This window comes from Macrobrachium nipponense, chromosome 10, assembly GCF_015104395.2.
Source record: "Macrobrachium nipponense isolate FS-2020 chromosome 10, ASM1510439v2, whole genome shotgun sequence".
In the NCBI taxonomy this organism is placed as follows: Eukaryota; Metazoa; Arthropoda; class Malacostraca; order Decapoda; family Palaemonidae; genus Macrobrachium; species Macrobrachium nipponense.
This window is the reverse complement of record NC_087204.1, coordinates 44,073,450-44,088,671: the sequence shown is the minus strand read 5'-3', so window position 1 is coordinate 44,088,671 and position 15,222 is coordinate 44,073,450. Positions and strand designations below refer to the sequence as shown.

The window sequence follows — 15,222 nt, the reverse complement described above, 5'->3', positions numbered from 1 at the left end:
ATTTTGATCTCTATCTACAATAACACCTAGAATATTACGAGGATCCCCATGCCCTCGATCAACAAGAGGTATTGGAATGGCGACATTATCTCCTGGCATTCCGGCGGCTAGTTTGAGACGACTTCGTTTCACCATTCGCTCAGGGGCCTGTTTGTAGCTGAGGCGGATCTTGAAGCTGATCTTTCAGTTCGTATCATGTCAATGCGTGAAGCGATGAGGTTTGCAGGATGTTCATCTTCAGTAAGAACAGGGTCATCTTCAATTGGGATTGGTACACCGCTAGGTAGCATTTGTTTCATTCAGCTGCTGCTGGCGTAACAACAGAAATGATTGGCACATCAGGCGCTGATGCACTGGAAGAAGGCAAGACTTCGTCAATTGTCACAGCAGGGAAAACTTCATTTGTCACAGCAGGCAAGACTTCGTCATATGTCACAGCAGCAGGATGTTCATCTTCAGTAAGAACAGGGTCATCTTCAATTGGGATTGGTACACCGCTAGGTAGTATTTGTTCATCAGCTGCTGCAGGCAAGACTTCGTCATTTGTCACAGCAGCAGAATCATCTTGTAAATCAATAGGCTGCTCGGCGTTGATGGCAGTGAGTAAGTCATCTTCAGTTTGCATGCGCTGGATGATTTCTTGTGGTAATGAAGACGTAGCTAAACCCACTTTGGCATCACAACCAAACATTGCTGTGTATGGTGCCCTACCTATTCCAGAATGAAAGCTCGAGTTCTTTTGAAATTGCACAAACTTGATGCCAATGGACCAGTCATTGGTGTCGTTATCGCCAATCCAAGCCACCAACATATCCTTAATGTCTACATTAGCACGCCCGAGGTTTACCGTGTACCATGACAAGTCTCGGCCAGAAAAGTTTCAATTCCGTAATTACTTCAGCCGTAAATTCAGTACCATTGTCACTTTGTAGGATGGAGGGTGCACCTATCAAAAGAAAAATATCCAACAAATTATGAGCAACTTCTGCAGCGCGCTTGGAAGTCAAAGCTCTGAGAATAACAAACTTAGTGAGGTGATCCTGGTACACCAATATCCACTTGAATGCATGCTGGGGCATTGATTGCATATCGATAGGATCAACTTGAGCCCGAGATGCAAATTCGTTTGTAAGAATAGGACGAACTACGGCTCCTTTCGTTCGTGGACGTTTATGTTTCTTTTGACATTCATAACAGTAGGATTTAAACAGCTCTATGGCGTCGCGTGTAACGTTGACATACTTCTTACCAATCTCTTTCACCATTCGGTCACGACCACCGTGGCCTGTTGCAATATGTGCGCGTTTGATAACATCATACGTATCTTCAATGCTGACATAGTACATTGGTTGTTGCTCAGGGTTGCTTCTTCTTTTGATCAATTTCTCAACATCTCCGCATTGCAGTACTTCATACCTGAACCAAGAAATAATAAAAAAAAAACAATTACAGTAAAATAGTAATAGCAATTAAAGTAAATTTTTTTTTTCTTATATCAAAGGAGAAAGAAAATTAAATTACTTTTGAAGAAGGTAGTACTCCTGACGAGTTTTTGCAGTCGTTTGTGCAGCAGCTGCTTTCACATTTTCAATAATTTGAAAGATTTTTTTGATCACTTCATGCTTCTTGTAGAGTTCTGTTTTGAATTTATCTTCGAATGATTCAGTCATTTTGTCTTAGATTTGTGTCTAGATTCTGAAAATTAAGCCGGAGTACAAAATTATATTATTTTAAAGTAAAACAACAGATAATATACGATAAATATAAGTTATTATAGATTGGGTTAATCTAGGTATGAAAAATTGATAGCAATTTAAATAAAACAATACAATAATATGGTAAAAACAGAAAAAAGGGGGAGGGCTATTACCATTGTGTTGGAGAGGGCAGGTTGAGGCGGACTGAGGAGGGAGGTAAGGTAGAAAAAGAAGAAAAGTCTGGAGTGAAGCCTTAAGTGTCTGAAGATTGAGACGAAGCATTGGAGGGAGTATTGAAGATAGTTAACGGATAGGAAGTACTTTGATTGTTTAGTTCCGGCCTAATGTGGTGTATAACTAGCGATTCGAGAATTTAAACATAATTTGAAGCATTATGCGTGTTGACTGAAACCTTGTCAGGCAACTAGTGTAATACAGAGCCCTTAATTTCAGCCATTACGTGAAATGACTAAAAATTTTAGCCATTACGCATAACGGCTAACGGTCACAGCCATTACGTGAAATGACTAAAAGTTTTAGTCATTACGCGTAATGACTGATTACGCATGTTGACTGTAACATATACATATATGTGTGTATATATTCCAGTATTGCTGCCTCTCTGCTGGGGTGTCATCACAGGGCCAGATCATTGCAGAGGGGTTTTGTTTAGCCAGCAATGAGCGCCTTCCCTCTGCTCACCAAAGTAATAAGGTACTTCTTGTTGTCTTGCAACAACTCTAACTCTGAATTTATATGTATTCAGAATTTCTGAATGGAAACCAGTGAGATTTGTGGGTATATGGTCTCCTCCGATCCATTAAGTCCTGCATCGCTCCAGCGCTGAAGATCATAGTTAACACTTTTTAGAATTTCTTGAACAGGTTCCCGTTTTTGGTTCGTCTTCTGAGGATCCCTCTAATAAACGTTGACAATCTCATCTTGCACAGAATCAGTTTATTTTTGATGATCTTTTAATAACTACTTTCTCATTTTGCTTCATTTTCTTTCGTCTCTTGGGAAATCAAAATCGATCAAAAAATGTGGATTTGTATAGCGTTCATACATACAAACAAACAAACATGTTTTCTTTTACATGTATGTGCGTGTATTCTCTCCTCGTTGTTTTTACCTCGTGGCAGAATGCCTTCACGTAGGTGAACATGTCTTTGATGAGTGCGAGGTGGCCATCTGTGATTAGCAGTAGAGTGGCCAGTTGGGGACATGATATGTTAGCCCCTTTCTAGCGAGATGCACAGTCCTTCGTTTTTTCTGATGTTTTCCCATGACCACTTCACCCATTTTGTACACATAGATGTTAAGGTTGTTGTCTTTTTCCAGTGTCTTGAAGGAGTCGCTGTTCAGTGGCATGTCGAGCGTGTGTTTAATGCAGATCTGATTCGTTTTTTCACATCCCTGGTTAGGTTTTTTTACCTGGTATGTTTTGGTTTTTCCTGAGTAGCATATACGCTTCTAGCGCTGTAATGATGCAGTTCTACCCAGATTTGATGTTGACGATTGGCTGCCGCCCCTGACTCCCGCGGGATACCATTTCTCGCCGCGAGATGTTGATTTGTACACAATGTAGTAACGTAATGCGCCAACCCGAACCCTGGCTTAAGTTGAGCCTGTCTTCAAGGTTGCTCGCCCCGTATTCAATAGCTTCATCTAGTGATTCGTACATTGTGTCCACCAATGTTAGCACAGGTGGCGTATTAACATAAAAAGAACCCGTTTCACTGGTGGTATCACTGCCACCCACTATTCTTTGCCTGGTGATGATGATGCACATGTATAACATGACAGAATTTATGCCCCTCTCCCAGAGTGTTCGCAAGATGTCCTCGGCGAGTTGCGTTCTGTTAATTCTTAGCACTGTTGGCACGTCAATGTGCGTTCCTACTGCGGTTGAATAAGTGATAGTACTCACAATTCGGTTGGCCTCCTCTCCTTCCCTGTTAAGCAGCGTCTGCTGTTGTTTGGCACCTCCTAATTGACAGTGACCTCCTCTCGGCAATGTTTCCCTTGCATTTTCCCCATTCGGTAAAGCTGTGACAGCGTTCACGGTGGAACCTGCAAAAAATTGGAATAACAAGTAAGGAATTTACTAAAAATAAACTGACTGTTTTATATGTAAATGTGGCGATGACAATGTACATTTTTTTTTTTTACAGTGAGTCACATCTCGACAAACTTCTAAATCAATAGAATTAGTCTCACCATCCTGCAGAGTGGCGCTCCTTGCTTGTACCTCCTGTTAAGGATCGTCCTGGGTCGGGTCTGTTCGGCAGCCATCTACTGATCACGATAGATATTGGTACGTCTGTGAATTGCGCATGCGTCAATTTCAGACTTCCTGCCATGCAAATAACATAGTGTGGTGGGGGTACATCAGATTCTGTCATTGGTGGCCGTATTGCGCTGTTGACTTGCTGTAGGTACGGCAGTTAGCCGTATCCATTTACCAGTTTGCTAATTATACAGCAGTTGCCGTACACTTCCTATAGGTACGGCACTAGGAGATCAGCGACAGTAATAATAATAGTCGAACTGAATTGTTTCGCTGAACATGTTCAATTCAAAATGTCAAAGTGAAGCACCTTACTGTCATCACCAAAGCACCAAAACATTTTGACAGTAAATGAAAATATAAAAAATTACAATAATACTTAAACGTACTTAGATTTTGACTATATACATGAAAAATGAAACTAAACTATCTGTGTACTTCAAATCTTTGAATCTCCTCTGAACCGTGTGATAATACATCAGTTTTCACCGAAAAACAACTGATATTTTCAGGTTTCAACGAGCTGAAAAAGGCAATAGACGTCTACGAAGAGTCAGACTTTCAGAAATTGTATATCCTTAGGTCAAGAACGATCGAATCGGCCCTGAAAAGAGCTCCGAAGAGGAGATTCAAAGAAGATTTGAAGTGCACAGAAATCGTGCTCTGCTGTATTCATGGTGGTAAGGAAAACTACGAAAGTCGATCCTCTATTAAACGGCCTAATCATTCGTAAGTAATAATCTAAATCAAGTCTATCCCATATTAGACGCACTGCTGACTGCTGCACCACTTTACTAGCTAGGCCTCAAATTTTCTTTGAATCTCCTCTTCGGAGCTCTTTTCAGGGCCGATTCGATAGTTCGTGACCTACTGATATACAATTTCTGGAAGTTTGCCTTTTCCAGCTCGTTGAAACCTAAAACATCTGTTTTTCGGTGAAAACTGATGTATATTATTACACGGTTCACATTGCTCGGTCGCCATTGTCTTGCTGTCACTGGCATATCAGTGATAATGATATGCACAATTCACAGCCGTACCAATATCCAGTTCAAATTCAGCACACGCTCTGCAAAATAATTTAGTTATCCCTTAGTATTCCTCCCTATCTACTTACGTTTTCTTACTTGAAATAAATACACTAAGAAAGAAAATGATAGTATCTCTACAGGCAGTCTTAAAAAAATGTGTACTTTAGCAAGTTTTAAAGAACTTCCTATTCTTGTAACTCTAAGTCATATTAGTTATTCACCAAATAAGATTTAAGGGAAATGGCTAGGCATTAGATTTAAGTGAAGGATTTCGTTAGAAATACTTTAGTTCATGACAAGATACTAGTCAAACAAATTATTCTCGTTCTCTGTTTTACGTCCAGCAATGTTACAGTTAATACCAGGGGACACTATAAAAATATTTTGTGAATAAAAGAGTATTAACATCCATAAAACGGATTATTCAAAGTTACTTGTATTTATTAATTTGCCTGTCAACCATTGCTTGCTATGAGATCGCCTGCAGGGAGGTGCACATTTCATGATTATGTAGGGTGAGTCGCCTGCGTATTTATGCATATATATGTATGTTTCCATCAGCTAGAATGTATGTGCCCATTTACTCGGACAAACATTTTTTAAAAATTTACTTTTCCTTTAATAATCATAATAATAATAGTTCTCTGTATAGAAAATATCCAAACCATAAACTACTTCACATTCCCATACAGAAGGATCATTAGCAAATCTAACTCCTTACGCACAGTGCATCTATGACTTTCACATTGCATAGGTGGCTCGCTCTTCCTTGATATTGATACCCATTCCAATACCTTTGCAAAGTCAACTATCCAGCATTTTCTTGGTCTTTCCTTCATTTCTAATGCTTCAGAAGTGCTCACCCTTTTCAACAACCTGTCAACCTCCATTCATTCCACATGAACAAACTATCTCAAAATCTTCTGATTCATCCTCTCGTCTACACTGACTACTTCTTATATATATCACTCAATTTCTCACCCTATCATTTCTTCTTACGCCACATTTACTGTACAAACACTTATCCTCAACAGCTTCCCTCTTTTTTTTATATATATATATAATTCGAATTCTACACCTACACTTCACTTCCATAAATAGCTGTTGCAACAGTCCCTTTATGAAATTTCCCCTTGCAAGATTCCATAGCTGCTCTTAAGTTTTTTTCTAGTGTTATCCACATATCCAGCTGCGATTCTTGCTTCTATGAGGTATCTCTTCTTCAGCCTTACCAACTTTCTTCCACTCAATACTCATTGTCTATTTGCAAACATCAGCCTTTCCACACTCTACTTACGATTTTTTTTTCTTTTTATCTAACGACTTAGCACTTACGCTTAATCTCCTTTCTTTGGCATCTTGTTTCTCTCCATTTATAAAGACATTAAACAGTCATGGACATATAATAAACACTTGTCTCAGATCCTTATTCTAAAACACCTTTCTTTCCTATCATAAGAATTTTACTTGCTCCTATAGTCTTAGTTTATCCTCCGCGCGTCCTGAACACCGTCCACACTGCTTTTGTATTCATTCTACCATTAGCAGTTTCTTCTAGGTTCAGTCATGAGAAGTACAGTTTGTTTTCCTTTACTTAATAAATACTTGGTTCACAAACATTTCTTTGCCTGATTCCTTAGAGCACTTCCCTTGTCTGCCCTGCCAACTTTCCTACATTCTCATTCGAAATCCACCGTAGGGGATAGTGCTATCAAGGTGCACTGTAGGCACTACGCAACGGCGAGATTTTCCTCCTGTTACACTTTTCAAAACTTCTTACTATTAATTTCCCTTTCAGCTCTGCATGACCTCAAAGATCACAGCGCTCAGCCCTTGGCCTAAATTCTTTTTTCCTTCTCAATCAAAATCCAAAAATACTACGCACATCCTCGACAATACTAAGTAAAATTCTGCTCCCTGTGATTTTTATAAACGCCATATATATATATATATATATATATATATATATATATATATATATATATATATATATATAGTGTGTGTGTGTGTGTGTGTGTGTGTTTTATAACAATATTTACTTTTATAGAAAAAAAAAACTATATAACAGCGTCTGGCTAGCAGAGGGCTGTCTTTTGTAAGTAACCTTAGCCGAAATGTCCGTCGTCCTAATTTTTTCATATTTAGTTGACTTCGGAGGCAAGCCGAACGAGAACAGTTGTGCAAATTTACGGTAAGACTTACAGTTAGTTGTTCCATATCACTTTCTTTCAAATACATTTTACTTTATTATTATTACCAATTACAAGTGGGTTTGGTTATTGGCATTTGTGATACATTGAGAATTATGGGCGGCTCATAGTGCCTTACTAAATTATTTCTGTGTTGCCTTTACTAGTTACGTTGTAGGGATCTCACCGTATGCATCACATTATTGAGTTAAAAGTTAGTGATGTCTGGATATAACTTTTTATCTTGTGATAACATTTTGGTAGTGCTCGAATTTAATCATGGAAATAAATAGTTTAAATTATAAACCGTAAATAGGATATTATAATATTATAATATATTTTTTATCGCGTATCCAAAAATCCAATATATACATTAAGATGATCCATTTCATTGGAACTCATTCTATAAAGTCTAATCAATTTTATGCTGTCGCGATTTTGAAAGAAGCAGAGCATACCTAACATATGCATGTTTAAATACACACACACGCATTATATATATATATATATATATATATATATATATATATATATATATATATATATATATATAAATGTGTGTGTTATAAATATGTAGGTATATGTGTATATATAATCACTTTTATATGTGATATATGCATGATGTTACTGACTACTGAATGAGATTTATGCCTTTCATGTTTATCGAGTAGCCCCGAACCTAGAATACTTCACTACGGTAACCTAGCTTCCAACTAAAAACATTTAGATGATATTCTGACAATAACCTCGCCTTCACACTAAGCTACAGTTAACTTCTTTTTTTTACGATAGGGGTCTCACATGTGGTATTTATGTCATTATTAAGTTACTGACACACAGCAGAATCTTAGTCGAGTTCGCCTATCGGCTAGTTAAATTTTCCCCATAAATTTCCTGCAATGGCCACAGTGATCTCTTAACTTCTCGATTCCGTAACATTTTGGAGATGACGTCCGATGACGCTGAAATTTACTTGCCAATTGATGAGCATAAAAAATTTGTTTTTACATAGTCACTGCTCGTCATGTCCAGCCGCATAGGTACAAGAGATTTACAGATTCTGGGCCAAATCCTCTGAAAATGAAAATTCCAAAGTTATTTAAGGGCATACTGCTAGCTTTAGTAACAGTCTGTAGTATCTCCCAAAGCCCAATTTACATTTGAAAGTTATTCCCTAATGAATTAGAGTAAGTCTTCAAAGTATTCAGTCTATCGCCCAAGGATTGCACTTACTTTAGACAGCTTTTCTCCATACACTTACCTATATTTCTTTCATATACACAGCTTAAGAACAATTTTAGCTATACCCAAGTTTAAAAAATCTCATTCAAAATATATTACAAGACATTTATTTCGACGACAATGAAGAGTACATGAGTACCCACCACAAAACTGAGTAGTCATTTTATGTAGTTTTGTAGAATTATCCCTTGCTACTGGAGCAGCTTGTATGTCAGAGGAGGAAGGCAGAATGGAAGTAAATAGTTAGTCAGAAGTTTCATTTTCCACTGTTCCACTTTATCGTATTTCTTATTTGCTTATCGTGTTAGTTTGACCAAAAGTTTGATATAAACATTGATTTCTCAGTATGCTAATCTTTCTTATTAGCATAGAAATAATACCTAGCGTCAGTGACGCCTCGCTCTCTCTCTCTCTCTCTCTCGTCTCTCTCTTCTCTCTACTCTCTCCGCTCTTCAGTCACACAAACACAAAAGGTCGCAGTATTCTTATATACGCGTAAGTGCGTGCACTCTTTTTTTTTTAAATTTTATCTATATATTTTTATTTAAGATGACAAGGAAAAAAAAAAACCTGTGCGCTTTCTCCTTGGACACGACGGCAAAGCCTCGCCAAACGAACGCGCTGATCCAAGTCCCTCTTAACAACACTCTTGTAGCATTAAGAGCTTAAAGGCCCCTCGCTTTCTGCTCGCGATCGGCGCTACGTTTTGTATCATCTTCTATAACTGCGATGACCTTATCGTCCATTTCTATCTGTTTCTTCTCATTTGCTTGCATTAGAACAGTACTCATGATGCAGTTTTCATTTGTATGCATTTTATGTTTAATTTCCTATGCATTTTCTGTATGTTTTACTTCAGTATTGTTGTTGAGGCGGGCCTGGCTCTCTCTCTCTCTCTCTCTCTCTCTCTCTCTCTCTGCGTATGTATTTCCAATGATACTATGAGCCCTGCTCCATCAGAGCAGAGGACATCATCCGTAATCCGTTGATAGCATCCATCATGCTTTCATCTAAAAATACTGTTTCAGCTCATCACGCGCTCCACATGCTCGATGGCTTATAGATATATAAACGCGTCATACTGTCGATTCCTTTAACGGTACACAATAGACTTCGAAGGTGTATATAGGCTGCACTTTGTTACTGTTCTTATTATGGTTAAAGGTTGTTAAACAGGATGTATTTGACCTTTATTATTATTATTATTATTATTATTATTATTATTATTATTATTATTATTATTATTATTATTATTATTATTAGATGATAATTAGTTTTGTCAGTCCAAACTGGACTTATACCAATCTGTGGTATTATTCGCTGCAAAAACAAAGTAGTATCCACAACTATTTAGACCCTCCTGGTCCTGAACACGTCCCAAAGGATTGCGTTGTTAGTCCAGGCTCTTTCTCTTGATCTTAGTTGACGCTGATAACCATTTATAGGTAATCGACTAATGGGTCGCAAATGGGCACGGCACCGCGGACTTCCAAAGAGGTATTGTATTACAAAAATAGTTTGTGTATAGCTTTTTAAGTGTTAACTATGATATATGGATATCAAAACTGGCATTCCCGTCAACTACACGTATACAGTGTTTTCAAAGTCACCCAAATTTCGATGGGTCATAACTAAATAGCCATTTTGTAATGTAAACTAGAACAAAATAACAATTGTGATACCGAAGCTATCGCCGCGTAAAAAGAGGAAGGGCCGCATTTGTAAGCACAATTCATTGATCAGCGAATAAAATTCCCATTTGGGAGCTCTGGTCATTCGTAATCTCCTTCCTCGTGTACCCCCGATCTTTCCATTTATTCCGGTCCCAGTCCAGCACGGTGTTAGTCTCTTAGATTTAAAAAACGTCACGAAACATTTCAAAATAGTTCCACTGACACCATATGTTACTGCATGCCTGCAGAGGCGAATCTTAATCTAAAAATTCGGTAGATTTACGTGCGCATTCATACAGCTTTTATTTCATATTTTATGCTTGCATACATCTACACAGAGTATATCACAGATGTATATGTGAAGGGGGAGTCTGCACGGAGTGTTGACAGCAGAGTGACTGGTTTTGGGTAAAACCGTAAAAGTACGAATGAAGAAAAGGGTAAATTAGTTGTCTACGGTCTTTGTTGAGAAAAACAAGAAAAATTAAGTAGAAAACGAGTAAAAATCTATAACAAATGAAAAATAATGTTAGTGGAGAGATGTAACTTTTAATCATATAAACTGCTCAAAAGTCTTGAACGAGGTCTTATGAATAATGGCAGACAGTATATCGTAGCAGGATAAGGTTATGATGACTGGAAGTTACCAATCATCATAGAAGTACTAACTGAACGGAGGAAAAACTTCTTTCAGTAAATAAGAAAGGCTTTTTAAGAAAAGGCACAAGACCTTTATAGAAATCACGGCGTAGATAGTTCAGCGTGTAACTGCTTCTGTGAAGTTGATGTGTCAGCACTTCTTATGGGGAAAGAAAATGAAGTTATAGTTGTAAAAAAAAAACGAGCTATGAAAAGGTTGAAAAAGAGTTAATTCTTATCCTTATTGTAGCCTCTAATTAGTTAAAGTTGGTTCGAATGTCAAGTCTTACCTATCCATAAAAGCGTATAACCCTTTGCAACTGCCTGACTCCTTATCCTAAACTCTTTCGGATTTTACTTTGTTTTTAGAAGGAACTTTCTTTGCCAAGTTACACGTAGCTGAATCTGAATCCAAGTACAGGTCTTCGCATTACTTTTGGCTGTAATTATATATTTTTCTATGCACAGCTACGCCTACATCCATGTCCATTACCCTGAAAGCATTCGTGGATACAAGTCACGGCCTACTGTTTGTCTTGGTTGTTTCCAAACCCAAGGACCAGGTTCAAATCTCGCCTGCGCAACCGCACTTATTAGTTACAATTGCCTTCTGAGGTTACGTTTATCCCAAGTATAGTGAATTCGATATTGAACGATATATATATACTATATATATATATATATATATATATATATATATATATATATATATATATATATATATATGTATGTAAGTTTAATATACAATTCACTATACTTGGGATAAACGTAGTCTCATAAAAATCGCTTAATATCTAATACATTGTAAATATTTATACATCATACACATTAATCGTTGTCTCAGCCATTGTTCAGCTTTAAGCCCGGATAAGTATATTATGTCTGTTTACCAGTATCAGGACAAAATCCCCCGTAGGACAAAATCCCTCAGGACAAAATCCCCCAGGACAAAATCCCCCGTAGGACAAATTCCCCCGTAGGACAAAATCCCCCGAGGACAAAATTCCTTGTTGGACAAAATCCCCCTTGCCGAAATTCCCCGTTTTCTGCTGTTTGCTTGTTTTTCTGACAAGGCAATGTTTATTTTTCTTTATTAACAGGTACATTAACTAAATCTTACTGTCATAGCAGTACAGTTGTTTGCTCAATTTCCTAAAAAGGCGATATATTCTTTTTTACTTACATAGTTTAACTAAATCTTCTTACAAAGAGTTCATTTAGAAATCACTTTAGTACTTCCACCCATAGAAGATGGAGTTTGTGAAGAGCAATAAAGGACATCGTAAAGGATATATTTACGTTAAACGAAAAGAATTGGCCAACTGTGTGTTATCATACGAATATGGAAGAAGGCGATCTAAGGCATCATGTAAAGCAAAGGTCAAAGTGAGGCAAGGCGAGGTCATCGAAGAATCACACAGCCACACACACGCACCAGATACAGCGAAATGTGAAGCCGCAAAAGTATTTCAAGAAATTCAAGAACGTGCACTACAAACAGAAGAGACCACATAACAAATAATCGCTGAAGGTTGTGCATCTATATCAGACGAGATAGCTACAAAATTACCTTCCCTCCATTTCCTTCGAATAGATGTACGACGTATTTAGATTATATTAGAGGCATTGCATTTAAATTAGGGTTTTAAACACATGCTCGGTCTTTGAATAAACTATTTGGCATTTTTCCTGGAATTTTTATTTTCCTCAAATGTTTTTATCGTTTAGAATTCCATTTCCTGAAGATGAAATCTAAGTTAGTTAAAAAAAATTCTATCAGTAATATTCAGTTAACTAGAACTATATATGCAATAACAAGTGTAAAACCAGCAAGCAACTGTACGAGCATTTTAATATATTTCTGTTTGGAACTATATAAGAAATAAAAATAAAACAAGTTACTACTATTATTGGTTGCTTACATTTTCATGATTTTAAATTTGTCCTGGTGGATTTTGTCCATGCAGGATTTTGTCTAAGGGGATTTTGTCCTTGGGGGATTTTGTCCTACGGGGGAGTTTGTCTACGGGGGATTTTGTCCTAGAACCCTGTTTACCTTGATATTCCTTATTTGTTCTTCTGTACCTTTGCGACTACTATTCTTTTGTTGGTCATTCAAGGCCTGCGCTAATTTTCAAACAGAGAGGAGCTTCGCAACAAGCAGTTCGAAAGTTAGTTAAGCTGTATGCCAATCACAGATCGGCATTAGTGAACCTCAGCCTCGATCTCCAGCGAGCCTGGTAGTACAAAGACAAACGGACTGACTTTCGTTTAGTACTTATTCTCGAGTACGAAGCTACACGTCTTGTTCTGTGTAATATTTCACATTTGTTCTTATTCTAGTGATACCGGAGTAGTTTAAAGTATTTCAGTGATGTGAATATTGCCATCGAACGGTGATCGCCTTGGTGAAGCTTTCCAGGAAACAGCACGACGGAGCATTTGGCTGGATCGCTGAAATTGTTGGTAGAAAATTCTCTGGAGATTTACAGAGGGACACAAGTTTTCATTAGCGATCAGTTTAAATTTGGAGTCATTTTCTCGGTGACCAAGTTGCTAAGGTGGAGGCGGTGATTTCTTCCAACGCGAGCGTGAGTGTTATTTGTATATTTTTGTTCAACGATTGTGAAAGAGTATAGTTTCTTTTTGTTAGCCTGCACATTTGATATGGTTCTCCTTCAGTTGCTATGGACAGGTATTTGGATGAATTTCATCCTTTCACATAACGCACGAAATGCTTTTCCGTGTAAAATAAGGTAGATCATAAGGAAGAGACTCGGGAAAAATGCGTAAAAGTTCATGTTGGAAGGAGTTACGTAAGAACTCAGGTGATTACCTTTTGTAAATCGTTTATTTTCAAACTATCAAAGGGGGGGGGGCATGTTTTTTTAATATATATAAATTGACGAAATAGCCAAGATATATAAGTTTTTTACGTATGAGTCATAACAGAGAAATTAAGAAAAACAATTAAAGTGAGGAATGAGCAATTTAGGACACCATCGTAGACTAGCGTTTCGGCGTCCGAACGCGTGGCGGCTTAATGATGTAATGTGCAAGGTGTATAGACATCGTAACGATGATTTAAGAGAGAAAACCTTGGCCGTGGGAGCCTCCCCTCTAACTGACCACCCACCTTCTAACCACAATGTGATGTCGTCCATAGATTGTACTAGTTAACATGTACGTTTATGTTGTTCTGAACAAGTTTTACTCTGTATGGTCTTCACATATTTATAGGCATTTCTGAGGTAGCTTATACTGTACATTTATTAGGTGTATATATGATGAGCAATGAACAGTTATTACACAAAAATTGAATAGTTATGCTGGAAAAGGCAATTTTAATGTTTAGTAATTCTAAAGTTGCATGCGATAACGTAATTTTTTTTACTTTAATCCCAGTAGTCGATATTTTATTTTTCTGCTCCATGATTTGTTTTGTTCTTTAGTATCCTTAATATGCTTCTTGCAAATGCATACTGAAATCAATCGTAAAATTACTTTTAGAGATGTTTACCTATGAATAATGTTACCCTTTCATATTTTTCCTCATTTTTTCATGGTTCTAATTACATGTAAATGGGTTCCCAATCGGTTGCTGTTTGTCCTGGTGCGTTACGAGTAAGGGAAGCAAGCAATTTTTTTTTAATGTGGCTACTTAGTGCTGACTCATAATTGGTTCCTCACATCTAAGTATCACCGATTAAGTGGTATTTCGGATTGGTTCTTTTGTTGTAAGTTTAACCAATTGAGTGGGATTTAGGAATTGAAGTTTGCTTGAGAAAGCTGGCTTTAGTTGTTAATCGTGGTTTCTGGAAGACAGACGTGTGGCTCTCATTCCTTGGATCATTTCGGCGGTACTGCAGTCTGCAGAATTTTACACAGAATTTTCGTGTGTATTTTGAACGTTTCTGACATTAGTTTGGTAGCATATTAGCCTTTTTTAAGATATTGAGCCCAACAATCGTAAGGAAACCTTGTTTTTGATTGGGAGGATACAATACTAGTGAAGTACAAGGATATATTTTGATATCCCCAGGATACTTATGAAGGTAAGATATCGAATGCTTTCTGAGTGAGACTACATCCCCCGGTTTCACTCGTTTTGGGATTTACCCCATTCCAAAAACCCCGGTTTCCCTACTGTCCCCCCAATAATTGTAGGATATGGGGGGGGGGTGGGGGGGGGGGGTCTATTACCTAAATCTACTACTAATTTGTCATCGAAATGAATGTTAGACACTTTTAAACAATCATAGTTTTAACTCCAGAATACGATTATGGTTTAAAGTCAAAGTTTATCAAATTTTCCAAACTTGCAGACCAGATAGCCCCTTATCCCTCTGATGATTTCAGAGTTATCTGTTCATTGATGGCCATTAAATCTCTTCACTAAACCATGGCCCACCTTAGGCAGAATCAATTTACCATGTTGTTTAAAGACAATTATCTCTTAAT

General features: G+C 37.5%; 1 protein-coding gene across 1 annotated transcript; it reads right to left on the bottom strand.

The window, feature by feature from the left end:
• Window positions 1–827: 827 nt before the first annotated feature.
• Window positions 828–1,670, bottom strand: LOC135223960 (KRAB-A domain-containing protein 2-like). Its single transcript, XM_064262882.1, has 2 exons — window positions 1,522–1,670; window positions 828–1,416 (listed from the first exon to the last, which is right to left on the bottom strand). Exons 1-2 carry the CDS (start codon window positions 1,668–1,670, stop codon window positions 828–830), a joined length of 738 nt encoding a protein of 245 aa, XP_064118952.1.
• Between the last annotated feature and the right edge of the window lie 13,552 nt (window positions 1,671–15,222).